Source organism: Mustela lutreola, chromosome 7 (genome assembly GCF_030435805.1).
Source record: "Mustela lutreola isolate mMusLut2 chromosome 7, mMusLut2.pri, whole genome shotgun sequence".
NCBI classification, from domain to species: domain Eukaryota; kingdom Metazoa; phylum Chordata; class Mammalia; order Carnivora; family Mustelidae; genus Mustela; species Mustela lutreola.
Window position 1 is genome coordinate 57,478,598 of NC_081296.1, and position 15,700 is coordinate 57,494,297.

At 40.3% G+C, this 15,700-nt stretch overlaps 1 protein-coding gene across 1 annotated transcript; it reads left to right on the forward strand.

Moving 5' to 3' along the window:
* Positions 1 to 1,966: 1,966 nt before the first annotated feature.
* RNASE9 (ribonuclease A family member 9 (inactive)) lies at positions 1,967 to 6,566 on the forward strand. The gene is given in 3 exon segments (XM_059183375.1): positions 1,967 to 2,210; positions 2,213 to 2,527; positions 6,493 to 6,566. Coding segments are annotated over 3 exon segments (633 nt in total).
* Positions 6,567 to 15,700: the final 9,134 nt, after the last annotated feature.

The following is a 15,700-nucleotide window of genomic DNA, read 5'->3' on the forward strand; positions in this document are numbered from 1 at the left end:
TCCTGTTCTCTCCACTGGCTCACGAGTGCCCCCAACATCTGTCTTTCTTCAACCCCTCTCTTCTCTGACTTAATTCTATTCATATACACACAGGTTGCACCCACCCTGGAATCAGAGGTTCTCAGTCTGCATCTCCACGTCAGTCTGGGTCTCCAGGTTACAAGTATTAGAGAATCCCTCAGGTTGCCTTACAGAGGCCAAGGGCACAGTGGAGTGAGGAAACCCAGGACACCACTCCTGCAACAACACAATTAGGCTTCATGCCATGGCAGCCAATTTCTCACAGCACTCTAATGGTTCCAAGACAATTCTGGTTCTGGCCACTTTTGTGATCTCTGTTTCTGTTAGTGTCTTCCGATAGTTACAAAGACAGTGTGGAGAAGGAGGTACATGTAGGTCTCAGGAAGGGAAACTAGACTGATAAAGGCCATAGAAGAGCAGTGAAGAACAGAGATATGGATATTCAGCAAGATTAGTGACCTGGGTTTGAATGAGGGTTCTGCTGGGGCCAGCCTAAGATTTTAAGCAACCTCCTTTCACAAAGAGATGCTCATTACAATGCAAAACAAAAAATACTCAAGGAAAACATGTTTATCAAAGGTTATTTGGATGATGAAGATGGCCATATGTATTTAGTACTTAGCATAGGGCTTGGCACATGCTTGCTCATTACGCCAGCCATGATTATTTATTATTTTTCTTTTATTTTGGGGTGAACCCAAGAATGTATGTATGTCAGCTGCTCTGACCTGTTTTTCTCCCTTCCCACTCCAAACTCCTGTATTCTTAGAGGAAGCCAATGCCCCCCATATTAGGATTTCTCCAGCACAGACCCAGAAACATCCCTTCTCTGAAGCATGGACAAGAAAAAGACTGAGCGAGGTAAAGAGACCACAGGCTGAGGAAGGACTGGAAGCCTGCTATCCAGCACACCTAAGGTACTTGTCTTTCTCTGGGAGGAAAGCCTCCTTGGAGAATTCGTGATTAACTAATTTATTAGTTTATTATTAGTGATTTGGAATAGAAGTGGAAATCTAATCACTAATTAATTACTAGTGATTAGTGATAATAATAGATTACTATAGAATCACTAATCACTAATTAATTAGTGGTTTGGAATAGAAGTGGGAATATAATTACTAGTAATTAGCAATTATATAATAATTAGATTATATAACATATATAATATATAATAATTGAATAATGATCTAATTACTATATAATTACTAATCAATTAGTGATTTGGAATAGAAGTGGAAAATGATAGCTGGGCCCAGGAGCTCTCTGTGAAAGATGACATTTTGCACTAAAGGGACGACTATATGCCCTGATGTCCATCAATGGGACATAATTCCTATGACACATGTTACTGCTGCTCTGGTTCTTGCAAGGAAAGTTTTAAATTATTTAACATCATGACCATGAAGCTTAGTGACAACATGCTTTGTGAGTATGTACCAAATTAGATATTTTCATTTCTTTTGAAAGTAGGACAATTTTTTTTTTTTTTTTAAGAGAGAGTGTGAGAGTGGGAGGAGGAGTGGGTAAAGGGAGAGAGAGAATCTTAAGCAGGCTCCATGCTCAGCAGGGAGCCCGACGTAGGGCTCAATCCCACGACCCTGAGATCATGACTCGAGCAGAAGTCAAGAATCAAATGCTTAACCAACTGAGCCACCCAGGAGCCCCTAAAATAGCACAATTTAAAAATGTAGATCATCTCAGTTTACACATTTGTGTAGCAAAGGCACTTGCTCATGTGTATTTAAAGTCCCAGGGGTAAGCAGACAAGGGGACCCATAGAGAGGCAGGAAAGCGAGGACTGAGATCTCTGATGGTGAGGTTACCATAATTGCAGAATAGGCACACAGGGTGGAGAGAGAAATGAAGGCATTTTGCTGGAAAACAGAAGCAGGCAGAGTGCGGGGGTGGCACCCATCTCTTTCTCTCTCCTAGCCCACCAGAGAACATGCAGATTCTGATCACTGCGTGGACCCTGGCTCTGCTGCTCCTGCTGCAGCAGCCCCTGCAATTTAAAAGTTGGCGTTTCCAACTCGAGGAGTCAGAGGAAGACATAGAATGGTTTGAAGGTTACTTGGTGGAAATGCACAGTTCAGGACCTCCCAGACCTCTGACCAAAGAAGCTTTCCAAAGACAGATGATTATCGATCCTGAAAAACCACTAACTGATTCTAAGTACCGTACTGATGGAATGAAGATGAAAATGTCCATGACAAGTTCTGTTGTGTCAGAGAATATTTCTTCCTTTGAATAGCACATGAGGACTTGCAAAAGATCCGTAGCAACGTATTTGTGCCTTGTAAGAATGGAGTTAAGAAATGTCACAGGAGCAGGCACCTAGTAAGAGTGTACTGTAATTTAACAAGAGGAGCTAGAATGACAGACTGTGAATATGACTCTTCTTATAGGCAGGGCCATGTCCTTATCACTTGCCAATGACAAAATGATATTCAAAAAATTGTTCCTGCTCATATAAGTAATATTATGGTTTTAGATGATGATACGCAGGGTAGTAGCATCTTCCACAATGAGGCCGAGTGTCCATTCTTTTTTTTTTTTTTTTCATTTTATTTGTTTGACAGAGAGAGATCACAAGTAGGCAGAGAGGCAGGCAGAGAGAGAGGAGGAAGCAGGCTCCCCGCTGAGCAGAGAGCCTGATGTGGGGCTCGATCCCAGGACCCTGAAATCATGACCTGAGCCAAAGGCAGAGGCTTTTAATCCACTGAGCCACCCAGGTGCCCCCCGAGTGGCCATTCTAAAATAGTATTCTTTAAAAAGTCATGATAGGAGGATATCACCTGCTCCATCCCGATCCTTGCAAGTTAAAATTGAGAACGGTCGTTTGAGTCCATTCATGTTCATCATCTGTCTTCTTCCCTTCTTTTAACCATGCAAAGGCAATGTGGGCTCAGTTCACCGATGACTCCTGGAGATGTGGTTTCAAACAGGTCAAGTAATTTAGCACATTTTGAGTGTGTTATGAGGACAAATGCCTGCAGTGAAAGGAGAGCCAGCTCCAAGAGGAACAGGAAATGGTTGTCTGGAGTATGCTCCTGAGTCGTATTCATGTGACTCTCTAGTTCAGTAGAACTAACAAAGTGCATTGACCTACTGAAGTGTCTCCAGCATGATTATGAGGGGTTTCTGGATTTGGAATGACCTTTCTCTGTAACATGATTTGAAAAGAAAAGAGCTCAAAGCTCCTCGAGAAGTTGTGCAATTCAACTTTCCAGTACTATAATTGTAGACATTTCACTTGTTCTGTTCTTTCCATACAATGAAATACAATGAGAACATGAAGATGTAGATTCTAATAGGGGACATCTCAGGATAAATACCTAAATATTCAGGATAGCAAGCTCCCCAAAGTACTTTTCAATTGCCCAATGCTGTGTCTGTAGATTCCCACATCTTTGCTTTGGATTAGCCATCACTGTTCACAAAACTCCAAACAATTCCTCAGTTTCTGGCACAGTTACCTTTCTTTATGATTCCTTTCCTCACTTGCCAGTAGATGTGGCTGCATCTGAGAATATGCCACTTCCAAAAAAGGCTGGGGAGTCTGTATGATAAGAGAAATCTGTCTGTCTAGTAAAAGTAATAATTTCTCTCTTTTTGTCTGTGAAATTCCATAATATCCTTTAATTATGAGTCTCAGTAACTTACAGAAGATGGGATAAGGCGTAGTGAAGGGAGATGGTAGGGAGAGTGTCTATTACTTTTGCACATTGCACTGAAATCCTATCTGCTCATTTCCTCCCCTGCCCTTATTCTTGTCTTCAGACTCAGAGCTAAGAGCCTACTTTATCAATCATTTGATGTAAATTAAGGGCCTAGGGCCAAGGACTGCCAGAACCCATTTCAGTGACTAAGAAAAGAACACCAGAAAATGAAACTACTCTTCATGTGGGAGCCTGGGGCTTTTAATTGTAATGTCTGCATGAATGAGGATCCCATCAAACTTTAAAAATCTTATGACATGCTCTAAGAGTCAACCTTCTATACATGAAGCAAAGAAGTTCTGCACAAAGGCTAGCCTGGATATGTGCTATGGGCCCTCTCATCTGGTCCACTCATCTCACCTGTCTCGGGATTATACAACACATAATATATTTGTAAGAGTATGATATAGTACATAAGGCATGAAATAATCATAAGATTATCTCTTTCTCTCCAGATAAGTGGTCTGATCCATACACATTGAAAACTTGAATCAAGGAACTAGAAGGATTATTTATACAGTTTTCTTTTTCATCACACAATTTATTCTTTATGTTGGAATTGGAATCCCAGTAATGATGATGCAACAGTAATTTTTTAAATTGTGTTAAGATATAGATAGATAGATAGATAGATAGATAGATATAGATATATATAGATATGGCATAAAATTTACTACTGTAGCCATTTTTAAGTGTACACTTCAGTAGCAATAAATGCATTCATGCTCTTGTGCAACCATCCCAGTGGCTGTCTCCAGAAATTTTTCACCTTGCAAAATGAAACACTGTGTGCATTGAACAATAACTCCCCCATTTACCCCGCCCTTCTTCCCCAGTAACCACCATTTTACCTTCTGTCTCATAAATTTGACTACTCTAGATACCACATGTGAATAGAACTATACAGTCAGTGTCTGTCCTTTTGTGACTGGCTTATTCCACTTAGCATGTCTTCAAGGTTCATCCATGTTATAGCATATGTCAGAGTTTCCTTCCTTTTTAAAGCTGAATAATATTCCATTGAATGTATATATACTACATCGTGTTTATCCATTCATCCATTGATGAACACTCACTTGGGTTGCTCCTACTTTTGGGCTATTGCAAAAGTCATTCTATGACTTGCATTGTTATAAGCAAGGATGTACAAAGACCTGTCTGAGTCTTCACCTTCTATTCTTTTTGGTCTATGCCCAGAAGTGAAATTGCTGGGTCATACAGTCATTCTTTTCCATAGCAGCTACACTGTTTTACATTCTAATGGCCATGTGCTGCGGCTTCAGTTTATCCAATCCTCACCAAAACTTGTGAGCTTTTTTTTTTTTGTTTTAAATAACAATTCCAATTGGTGTGAAGTGGTGATACAACCTTCATTTAAAATTTTAATTATTCAGCGAAGGAATGTGGGCAGCCGCATTCGTAAGAGTAAGGGGAAAAACTAGAAATGGTGTTGTCTCCTAACCAGAATAAACCCAATTGGTATTCTCCTTCAAAATGTATGATGGTGGGGCATCCAGGTGGCTCAGTTGGTTGGGCATCTGCCTTTGGCTCATGTCACAGTCCCTCGGTCTCCCTGCATGGTAGGAGCCTCTTTCTCACTCTCCCTCTGTGGCTCCCCGTCCTTGTGCTCACACACACACACACACACACACACACTCTCTCTCTCTCTCTCTCTATTTCTCTCTCTGTCAAATAAATAAAAATAAATTTTTTTTAAAAAGAGAGAAAAATGTGTGATGGACATTATGTCATTGAATAAGAACAGAAGAGTATAGTACAGCAAAAAGAGAGCATAGTTGCTCCATCTCTTTTTTGTTTTGTTTTAAGATTTTATTTATTTATTTGACAGAGAAAGAGAGAGATCACAAGTAGGCAGAGAGGCAGTCAGAGAGAGAGGGAAGCAGGCTCCCCACTGAGTAGAGAGCCCGATGTAGGGCTCGACCCCAGAGCCCTGAGATCATGACCTGAGCTGAAGGCAGAGGCTTAACCCACTGAACCACCCAGGCACCCTTGTTCCATCCCTTCTGTCCTAGCACAACATTATGAAATGACATGAGGGGGGAGTATAGAACTGAAGCTTGCATCTATCCCTGTGCTGTTCTTTATTGAAGAAAACTAATGATGCCAGGTTGAACCCTATTCATTTGCCCCTGCATATTTTTGAGCAAAATTGAATTCATACTTCTCATTCCATTTGGTACATTCTATGACTTGCATTGAGTATATGATATGTAGCAGAATATATAAATATTCTACCCTAGTTTTCATGGTTAGAAGATTACAAAAGCTAGTAAATATTATCAAGTTCTTCTTAAGAGATCTAAGGAAATACCTCCAGTGACATAGAGCTGCTGGATAGTGACTCTAGTCTATCAACACAAGAAATAAAAGATACTTTATCCAAATGAGATTTTGAATTCAGGAACACCTTTTCCATGAGACGGGACTCTGAGACTATGTCTTCCAACCACTAGAATATAAACTCCAAGAGAACGAGGGCATTCATGGTGCTAATGAGCATATATATACATATGCGCTGACTTAACCCTTATTACTGTCGCCCTCAACCCGCAAGGACGACAAGAAGCCTGGTTCGGTGTTAATGCTTCATTCCCCCTTTTATTTCGTCAACTTCCTTAGCTTATATGCAGCAGGGTGATCAATAAGGGGCCAAACAATGGGGAGAACCAATGAGAGTCTTGTTACTATGCTGATTAAATTTGAAACAGCCAATGACTATGTTCTCCTTTAGGCGGGCTTCACCAGAAAGTTCGTTGTATACTTGCAGTGTATTTTGCTGGCAGTGAGCCAAGCGCCATCTTGTAATGGTGGGGACTTTCCCGGCCAGAGGCGGTCCCCGACATATTACAAAATGTCAATATTTGACATTATTCAGTTATTGAAGATTACCTTCCTCCTCTTATTAAGATATATTCATTACAAGTAAGTACAGCAATTTACTACTTCAGAATATGCTCTAATAATAGTACCAGAGCAGAGGGAAGAAAAGCAGGTTTTGAGGATTTCATGAAGCAAAATAGGTTATGACTATTGGACTAGAAGCTTGTGAAACAAATATGATCAAAATATCATATTTGTTTAATATCAAAATAGAGGGATCACTTTTTTTTTTAGGTGGGAGGGTGCAGAGGGGGAAGGAGAGAAAGATAGAAATAGAGAGCATCAACCAGGCTCTATGCCCAGCATGGAGAGAGGGATCACTTCTAAGAAAGGGATAGATGTTAAGAATATAAGAGGGAGAGATTTCAAGGAGAAAAGAGAAGTAAGAGAAAGAATTATTTTTTTCCCTATTGGGAATAGAGAGAGAAGATGAAAATGAGGCTTGGACATGAAGAGGCCTCTATACCAGGAATAAAACTAATGTCAGTAAAGGGCAATTTAAGGAGCATTGTTAGCCCATGGGAAGTCATCAGTCAGTGCTATCCAATGTCTGTGTCTTCATACCTTCGGCATATTTATATGCTGAGGATGTGGGGGAAGGAATAGGAATAGGAAAGGCAGAGGGAGACACAGCTAGGCCTCAGTTCTAAAGGCACATGTTCCCTCATTGATCCTAGGAGGTGCTGAACACTCCGTAAGATATAGAGTTGCCATAACCTACTACCAACGAAAGATGTGAGGTTGCACATTTAGAAAAAGGGACAGTGAAAGTCTGTTAGTGTCTCATTTGTTGACATTCTGACTGCAGCATTTTGGAGAAAGGTATAGTGACAGGAATTCAGCAAGTCAGTAAAGATCTGAGACTACTGGTCCTGTAGGCTTCTGTCATAATTATGGTACAGAGGAATCTGATACAACCAAGAGTCCTAAAACACAGTACCTCAAACAGATCAATGTTTACCTCTCCTTTCTGTGACAACCCAGGGGAGGCAATCTGTCCAGGACGGGAAGATGGCTATGTTCTACGTGATCACTGAAGGACCAGGGTTCTTTCCACATGATCGCTCTGCCATTTCTCCAGCTCTAAGTGCTGTCTTTGTCCAGCTGGCTGCAGACAGCTCACCACACCTCTGTACTCCAGGGTATGGAATGCAAAAAGGATAGAGGGGAGCCAGCTTTCTCTACAGGGAACATGGCAAGGAATTTGCTCCCATTTCTTCAACTCACATCACACTGGCCAGAACTTAGTGCCAAAGACACACTGAAGGCCAGGACTTTGGAGACTGTGGTTTAGTGCTAAAAGGAAGAATAGAAAAATGTATATTGGGAAGCAGTTATTAGCCTGTAAAACATCTGATCTGACCTAAGGAAATGTTTTTCTCAATGCAATTAAACATCACTGTTACTATTATTCAGTCTTTAAACATCTGCCTTGACCAACTCCAGACCTCTATAGGAATCCAGGGAATGTACTAATGACTCCTACTGAAGCCTCCAAGTATGAGCATCTCTAGGTAGGATTATAATTGAGGAATAGAGTGTTGACTCCTCATGCAGAATCTTATTTCAGCCAACCTGTAACAGAAATACAGAATCCGTGACCCAGAGTGTCAACCTGAAGTGATAGCTAAAACCTAACTGCAAAAGTTTGGTCCAGTGATTTTCAACTGTCTTTCATGAACTAGAATCTTTTGTAAAACCTTAACAAAATTACTGAAGCATCTGCCGATTTATTTGATTCACTAGGATTGGATGAGACCTAGCCATCTGTGTCTTTAACAAGCCCCTCAGGCAATTCTAAGGCTCAGCCAGAGATCAGGATCACTGACTCTAGTGTTATGCCAGAAGCCTGACTGTTGAAAAAACCAACAAGAACGCATTATGCCCATGATAGGAAATTCCTTTCACTAGAGATGTGTGCATCAGGCCATCACAGATGGCTGACAAAACTCATTAACCTGCCAAACCACAAGTTCCCTTGCTGTGGGAAGCAACCCATTAAAATAACATGGGATCATGACCAAGGGATAAGAATTAGTCTTTCTGGCAGCTCTACTTCTCATTTGAATTATAAGTTAATATATGGATGATGTACAGCAACAAATTTCCTTAATTTGGGGTGTGTTAATAAAATTGAGTGTCTGTCTGGAAAGCAAAGCTGAAAACCGATGGTCAGGTACAGCAGTCTTGCTGGCCTCAATTAGGGACACTTTTGTCACATCTCTAACCTAAGTGCAATGATCCCCTTACAGAACAATCCTAAAATTTACCTTGTGCTATAACTCAGATGTGTAGGAAAGAAGGCAAAGTCTTTATGTTGTGGATAACGAACCTGCCATTATCACGAGGCACCACTCACAGGGAAGTTGATAAACAAATTAACTCCGTATCTAGTACAGTTCCAACTTAAACTCATTCAATAATTTAAACGGCCTCTTAGGAAATAGTTTCTCCTTGAGATTAATGTGCTCAGACTCTAGAATACTCCTCTCTCCCTTTTCCACTTCTCTGTGGAAAGGAAACACCTGAGGAGAGAGGGAATTCTGTTTCTACACTGTGACAGAAGAGAGTCAAATCAGAGACTCAAGCAGCTATTTGCACACCAATATTCATAGGAGCATTATTCACTGTAGTCAAAGATGGGGAAAAACCCAAATGTCCATCCACGAATGAACAGATAAACAAAATGTTGTGTGTACACACAGTAGAATATTATTTCGCTTTAAAAAGGACTGAAATTCTGATACATGCAACAACATGAGTGGCTCTTGAAACATTAAGCAAATAAACCAGACTCAAAAGAATGAATATGGTATGGTTCCACTTATATGAGGTACCTAGAATAATTAAATTCCTAGAGACAATGTAGAATGGCAGGGTAGAACCAGCTTCTGGAGGCAAGGAATTCCTCCCACACGCACATAAGAAGGTCAGAAGAAGGTGCCACCCCTCCTTAGCAACAAGTACAAAGCTCAACAGACTAAAAAGTCAACAACACTTCTAGGATCTATAAGAGTTGAGGAGAAAGCAAAGCTCTGTCCTCAAGACTGGAGAGATTGACAGACAAATACAGAAACTAACACCTTAATGGAGGAGAGATTCCTGAAGGGTGCTAAAGTAACTAGACCACGGGAGCCATTAGACAGAAGGGGCTTTAATGCCTTAGTCATCTAGGTAAATAGAACAAAACCTAAGCCTGAAATGCCTCTAGGTTAAAAAATTAAAACCTAAGGACAACCAAACACAAGCAGCCAACTAGGTTTTCCCAAATAAAGGGACCATGTCAACTAGAGCCAATTAAATATTTTCCTTCCTTTGCTTCTTACCTCTTTATAGAACTCTTTCCCCTCACTCCTTTGGTGAAGCACTCCTAACCACCTCTGGTTTAGCAAATGGTTCAAATTGGTTTTTCCTCAAATAAACTGAAAAATTCAATACATCTCATTTTATCTTTAACAGAGGAAACCACTGTGGGAAGCAGTGCAAGGGGAGGAAAATCAGAACGGTCATTGATAAATTGCTGGAGGCTCAGTATGGACAACTCCAAGAGTTAAAAATTCACAGGAGACCCAGTCATGGGGAGGCCCCACAGTTTTGTGAGATTTACTTCCCGAAGCTTGAACAGGTTTCTCACATCACAGAAAAATCCCCTAGAGCTTTTGGAGGGAGGGAAGAAAGCAACCATGTTTCCTCTATTCTTAGCACTCTGTTTTCTTAACAGATGCATCCTGTTTTTCTTAATAAACTTTGTCCTCAGGAGAAACTAATTAACCTGAGGCTAACATGCTAGGGAATTCTCAGAGGCTAACTGACCTAAGGGAAAGAAAATACCCAACTCCAACCCATTCTAGCCATCCTCTCCCCTGAGAATCCAAGATGGGGCAGACATGACACAAACGAGATTCTAAGCATGAGGATAGTGTAGGGTAGAGCAGAAGGTACCTGTTGTCCCTCAATACGGTCATTCCTGTCTTCCTCTGGGGGTTGTAATAGGAAGCTCAAATTTTACCTGAGCACACAGTCACCCAAAATAAGAGTTTTCTCCCCCAGGTTTCTTTGCAAGTAAAATTGTCCACGTGACTAATTTCTAGACAGTGGGATGTCCACAGAAATTGATCAAAATGAGGGAAACTTCTGAGACATATCCTTGAAGGGGAGGGAAATGTCCCTGTTTTCCTTTTCATTTTCATAATCGCTGGAATAGAGCCAGGATGGCTGACACTAGAGGAGCCATTTTGGATGCCGACATGGAAGCCACATGCTCGTTTGAGCAAAACAAAACTGACCGATAAAAGAGGAAGAGACTGGATATCTTACACCATGGAACTCCATATCAGACTTAAGTTGACTGTCATTGGACTTTAGAACAAGAGATGTGGGAGAGAAGTTAACACTTACCCCATTTCAACCATTGTTATTTGAAGTTTCTGTCCCACCACAACAATTGCAACTGATACATATGGGATTTGGGGAGGAGGGAGTATAATCATGTGAAATGTAGGTGGTTACCATTTTTCTTTTTTAAGATTTATTTATTTGTTTAAGAGAGAGCATGTGCTTTCACACACACAGGGGTGGTAAGGAAGGGCAGAGGAAGAGAGAGTGTTATGCAGACTCACACTGAGTGTGGAGCCCAACACAGGGCTCAATCTCACAACCCTCAGAGCACAACCTGAGTCAAAACCAAGAGTTGGACGCCTCACTAATTATACCACCCAGGTGCCCGAGCAGGTGGTTACTATGAAAGCAATTCCATCAGTAACCCCAGACTGATGAAGTCTGATGAGATCTAGGTTGTCTAGGTGCAGGCCTGGTGTGAATTTTAAGAATGACATGTAATGGTATAATTAGAAAAACAAAAGCACATCAGTGACTGTGTTAGAGAAATAGTGACTCTCTTTTAACTCCTGCTTAATCCCCACTCTTTATTTTTTATTTAGTTTTAAAGATTCTATTTATTTATTTTATTATTTGACAGAGAGACAGCAAGAGAAGGCAAGCAGGGGGAGTGGGATAGGGAGAAGCAGGCTTCCCGCTGAGCAGGGAGCCTGATGTGGAGCTTGATCCCAGGACGCCAGGATCATGACCTGAGCCAAAGGCAGACGCTCAATGACAGAGTCACCCAGGCATCCCAATCCCCTCTCTTTAATTCAAGTGTTCTGGCATGGTAGAATAGCAAAAGAACATTCAAATATAAGGATTAGTAGAAGGAGCTCTTAGGTTGGGGAATTACAGTTTGAGTTGCATCACTGACTTATGAGCCTGGAGGACCACAATTACTTGTGTTTCATTAGCCTCAGATCATTCTTCTCAATCCAGAGACTGTGACAGGCAAAAGTGAGGCTCTCTACGCCCCAAGCCAAGACCCAACCTGAGATTCCCTGTGCTCAGCCTCCTCCATATATCCATTTCATGAATTATGACCATGGCTCACAAGAAAGCTTTGTGAGATCCTCCAAATACAGGCAGGTATCTACTGAATTTATGAATAAATAATAAAATTTGTAATTTAAACTTAAAAACTAAGGAAGAACTATGGGTTTTATTTTTGTATTTTAACCAATTTAATTCCCATTGTTAAAACCAAAATGAAATTCTTACTAAGTATTTTGGAAAAAGGGCTTTGGGTGCACCAAAAGGCTCACATCAACCTGCACACCCCCATTCCTCAGTAGGCTGCTACTAATGTTCAGTGCTAAGTATACAGAAAAATCCTGATGTTAGGCCTGGTGCCTGCTCTGCGCCTTCTGTTTCTGACTGGGGTCCAAGACAAGAAGACTGATGCCTCTGAACCTCACTGAGACCTTGGGAAAGCCCTGGGGCAGAGTTTGGGCATGATCAAAGGACACACCTGATAGGTAAAAAAAGATAATGTAGAAAATTAGGAACATTCTGGTATGTGTTGCCCATGTACACACTGACCTCATTCGCCTCATTGTTCAGGAATTATCAGGGGTCAGGTGTTCTCTTTACATGGGACCAGGTACTGATTTCCTTTTTATTTCAAATAAACTCCTGATTTTTCATAAAATCATGAAAGCTACATGTCCAGACTTCCATAGCCTCTAAGTATAAAATAAGGTTATTCTTCGATTTAAAAACCCATTTTAGGGCTCTTGGGTGGCTCAGTCAGTTAAGTATCTGTCTCCGGCTCAGGTCACAATCTCTGGATCCTGGGATCGAGCCCCAACTTGGGCTCCCTGCTCAGCGGGAGCCCTGCTCTACTTCTCCTTCTCCCTCTGCCCCATGCCCCGTTTGTGCTCTCTCTCGCTTTCAAATGAATAAATAAAATCTTTTTTTTTTTAAGATTTTATTTATTTATTTGTCAGAGAAAGAGAGGCAGAGAGAGCAAGTGAGCACAGGCAGACAGAGTGGCAGGCAGAGGCAGAGGGAGAAGCAGGCTACCCGCCCAGCACAGAGCCCAATGTGGAATTCCATTCCAGGACGCCAGGATCATGACCTGAGCCGAAGGCAGCAGCTTAACCAACTGAGCCGTTCAGGCGTCCCTTTTTTTTTTTTTTAAGAAAGAAATCCAACTCTACTGACTTTCAAGAAATAGACCAATGTGTCTTCACTAGTCTCAGCTTCTGGTTGACTCCTGGAGTGTGAGACATGGGATGTAGAACCCAGTTGAGCCAAAATTCAGACCTACTGAACTCTGAAATAATAAATAGGCATTGTATTAAGCCACTAAGTTTGTAGTAGTTTGTTACACAGCAATAAAATAACAAATACAGCAAGGTTGAGAATTTTGATAGCAACAAAAACAATGCTATAGAGAGGCACCATGTTGAAATTAACTTTTAAAAGCTTCCTCCAAAATGATAGAATTATAAAAACAAATGTAGTGGAATGTTAATACATGGGGAAACTGGGTTAAAGATATATAGGAAGTTTGGGCTTTTTTTTTTTAATTTGGGGGGATGTTTCCTTTTTACTGTTTTTCAAATGTTCTCCAAGTCTGATATGAACTAGCAATTCTCAGAGTAGCAGAAGCAGTAATGTGAATGGTCATTAAGCATTTGAGATGTTCAATTCCACTGGTAATGTGGGAAGTGTAAACTATTATGATAATGAGATAATCGCATAGATATTGCAATTTGGAATTCTTCCAAGTATATATCCTAGAAAAACACATATATAGGCAAAGGAAGATGCCCAAGAAAGCTCATGAATGCACTATTTGTACAATTACTGTCAGGAAATTTAAATGTCCATTTATAAAGGAAAATAAATACTCCAATATACTTATAGAATACAATAATAGAAAATCAACAAACAGGATCTAGATGCAGTAGTGTTGATAATGTCAATAACAATGTTGGTTGTTAATTGCAAGTGGCAAAAGGATATGCACAACATGAATTAAGTTATGTCCATTTCAAAAACACAAAGTAGTATACATATGTATTTATATATATTGTTTGAGGTATATGCAAAGCTAATGAAAGCATAAAACTAGGGGCGCCTGGGTGGCTCAGTGGGTTAAGTCTCTGCCTTTGGCTCAGGTCATGATACCAGGGTCCTGGGATTGGGCTCCACATCGGGTTCTCTGCTAAGCAGGGAGCCTGCTTCCTCCTCTCTCTCTGCCTGCCTCTCTGCCTACTTGTGATCTCTTTCTCTCAAATAAATAAATAAAAATCTTAAAAAAAAAAAAAAGCATATAGCGAAATAAGTCAATCAGAGAAAGACAACTATCATATGATCTCCCTGATATGAGGAAGTGGAGATGCAACGTGGGGGATTTGAGGGGTAGGAAAAGAATAAATGAAACAAGATGGGATCGGGAGGGAGATAAACCATAAGAGACAACCTCACAAAACAAACTGAGGGTTGCTGTGGGGAGGGGTTCAGGAGAGGGTGGTGGGGTTATGGACATGTGCTATGATGAGTGCTGTGAAGTGTGTAAACCTGGCAATTCACAGACCTGTATCCTTGGGGCTAAAAATAATTGTTTACTAAAAATTTTTAAAAATTTAATTTAAAAAAGCATAAAACTATCCAGGCGGAAAATATTCACTAACATCTCTTGAGTAGTTATTTCTGGAAAATGAGGATGAAAGAATGGGGGAGTAATATTAGCTGCATCTGCATCCTTTAATTCTTTTTAAAAATATCTTTACCAAATATGGCTAATCATTAACATTTTAAAAATACTGATGGAAGTGTATATGTTCTAGTATTTTTCTTATTCTTTTCTATATAGCTGATTTATATTATTCTTAAAAGAAATCAAAGAGACCTAATTATGGAGTTCTTTTTTTTTTAAATTATAGTGTTCTTAAATGTGGAGATAGGAGGTGGTGGAGAGGGAAGTGTCTTTAATTTTTTTAATGTAATTAGATGAAAAAGAACATTCTGAGGAGTCTGTTCATGAGATTAGCTTTGGAGTAATAATTTCAAATAGTGACAGGAAAATAGTCACCAGTTTGTACCTTTATGTTAGTTTCTGGCCCTCCTAAATATTAAGAGTTGGGACCCAGGTAAGAGTTGAGCATGGTTTCATAGTTCTGGTCCTGAAACTTGTGCACTGGTGCCATCTGGTGGCCCGCATCATACATGTTGTAGGTGCTGTGGGGTTTGTTATTTTTGAGAAGTGAATACATAAAAGAGGAAAAATTAGATCTATCATAAATTCAGCACTTACTACTTCCCTGGTATTACACACACACACACGCACACGCACACACATGACACATACCACTCACTCACATGCCTGTATGTTTCCAGATATCTTTTAATAATATTGAATTATCTTTATTTTAAAGAGAAATTTACTTGTCCAAGTCTACAAAATCAGTCCTTTTTGTTTGCAAAGTGCATTTTCTTCACATATTGAGTGGTTTCCATATCTCTTCGAAGATTGCAATTAAAAAACACGAAGTTGGACAACCCTTTTGGGTCCTCTCTGTCTTTGGGAGCTTTGTACTATCACTCAATAAACTTTGCTTTGTTGCCTACCCGAAACAAATAAACAAACAAAATTAATGAAGTAAAAACAAACTTCACAAATCAGGGACCGGAAGATAAAATCACAATAACTAATAATTAGATCTTGA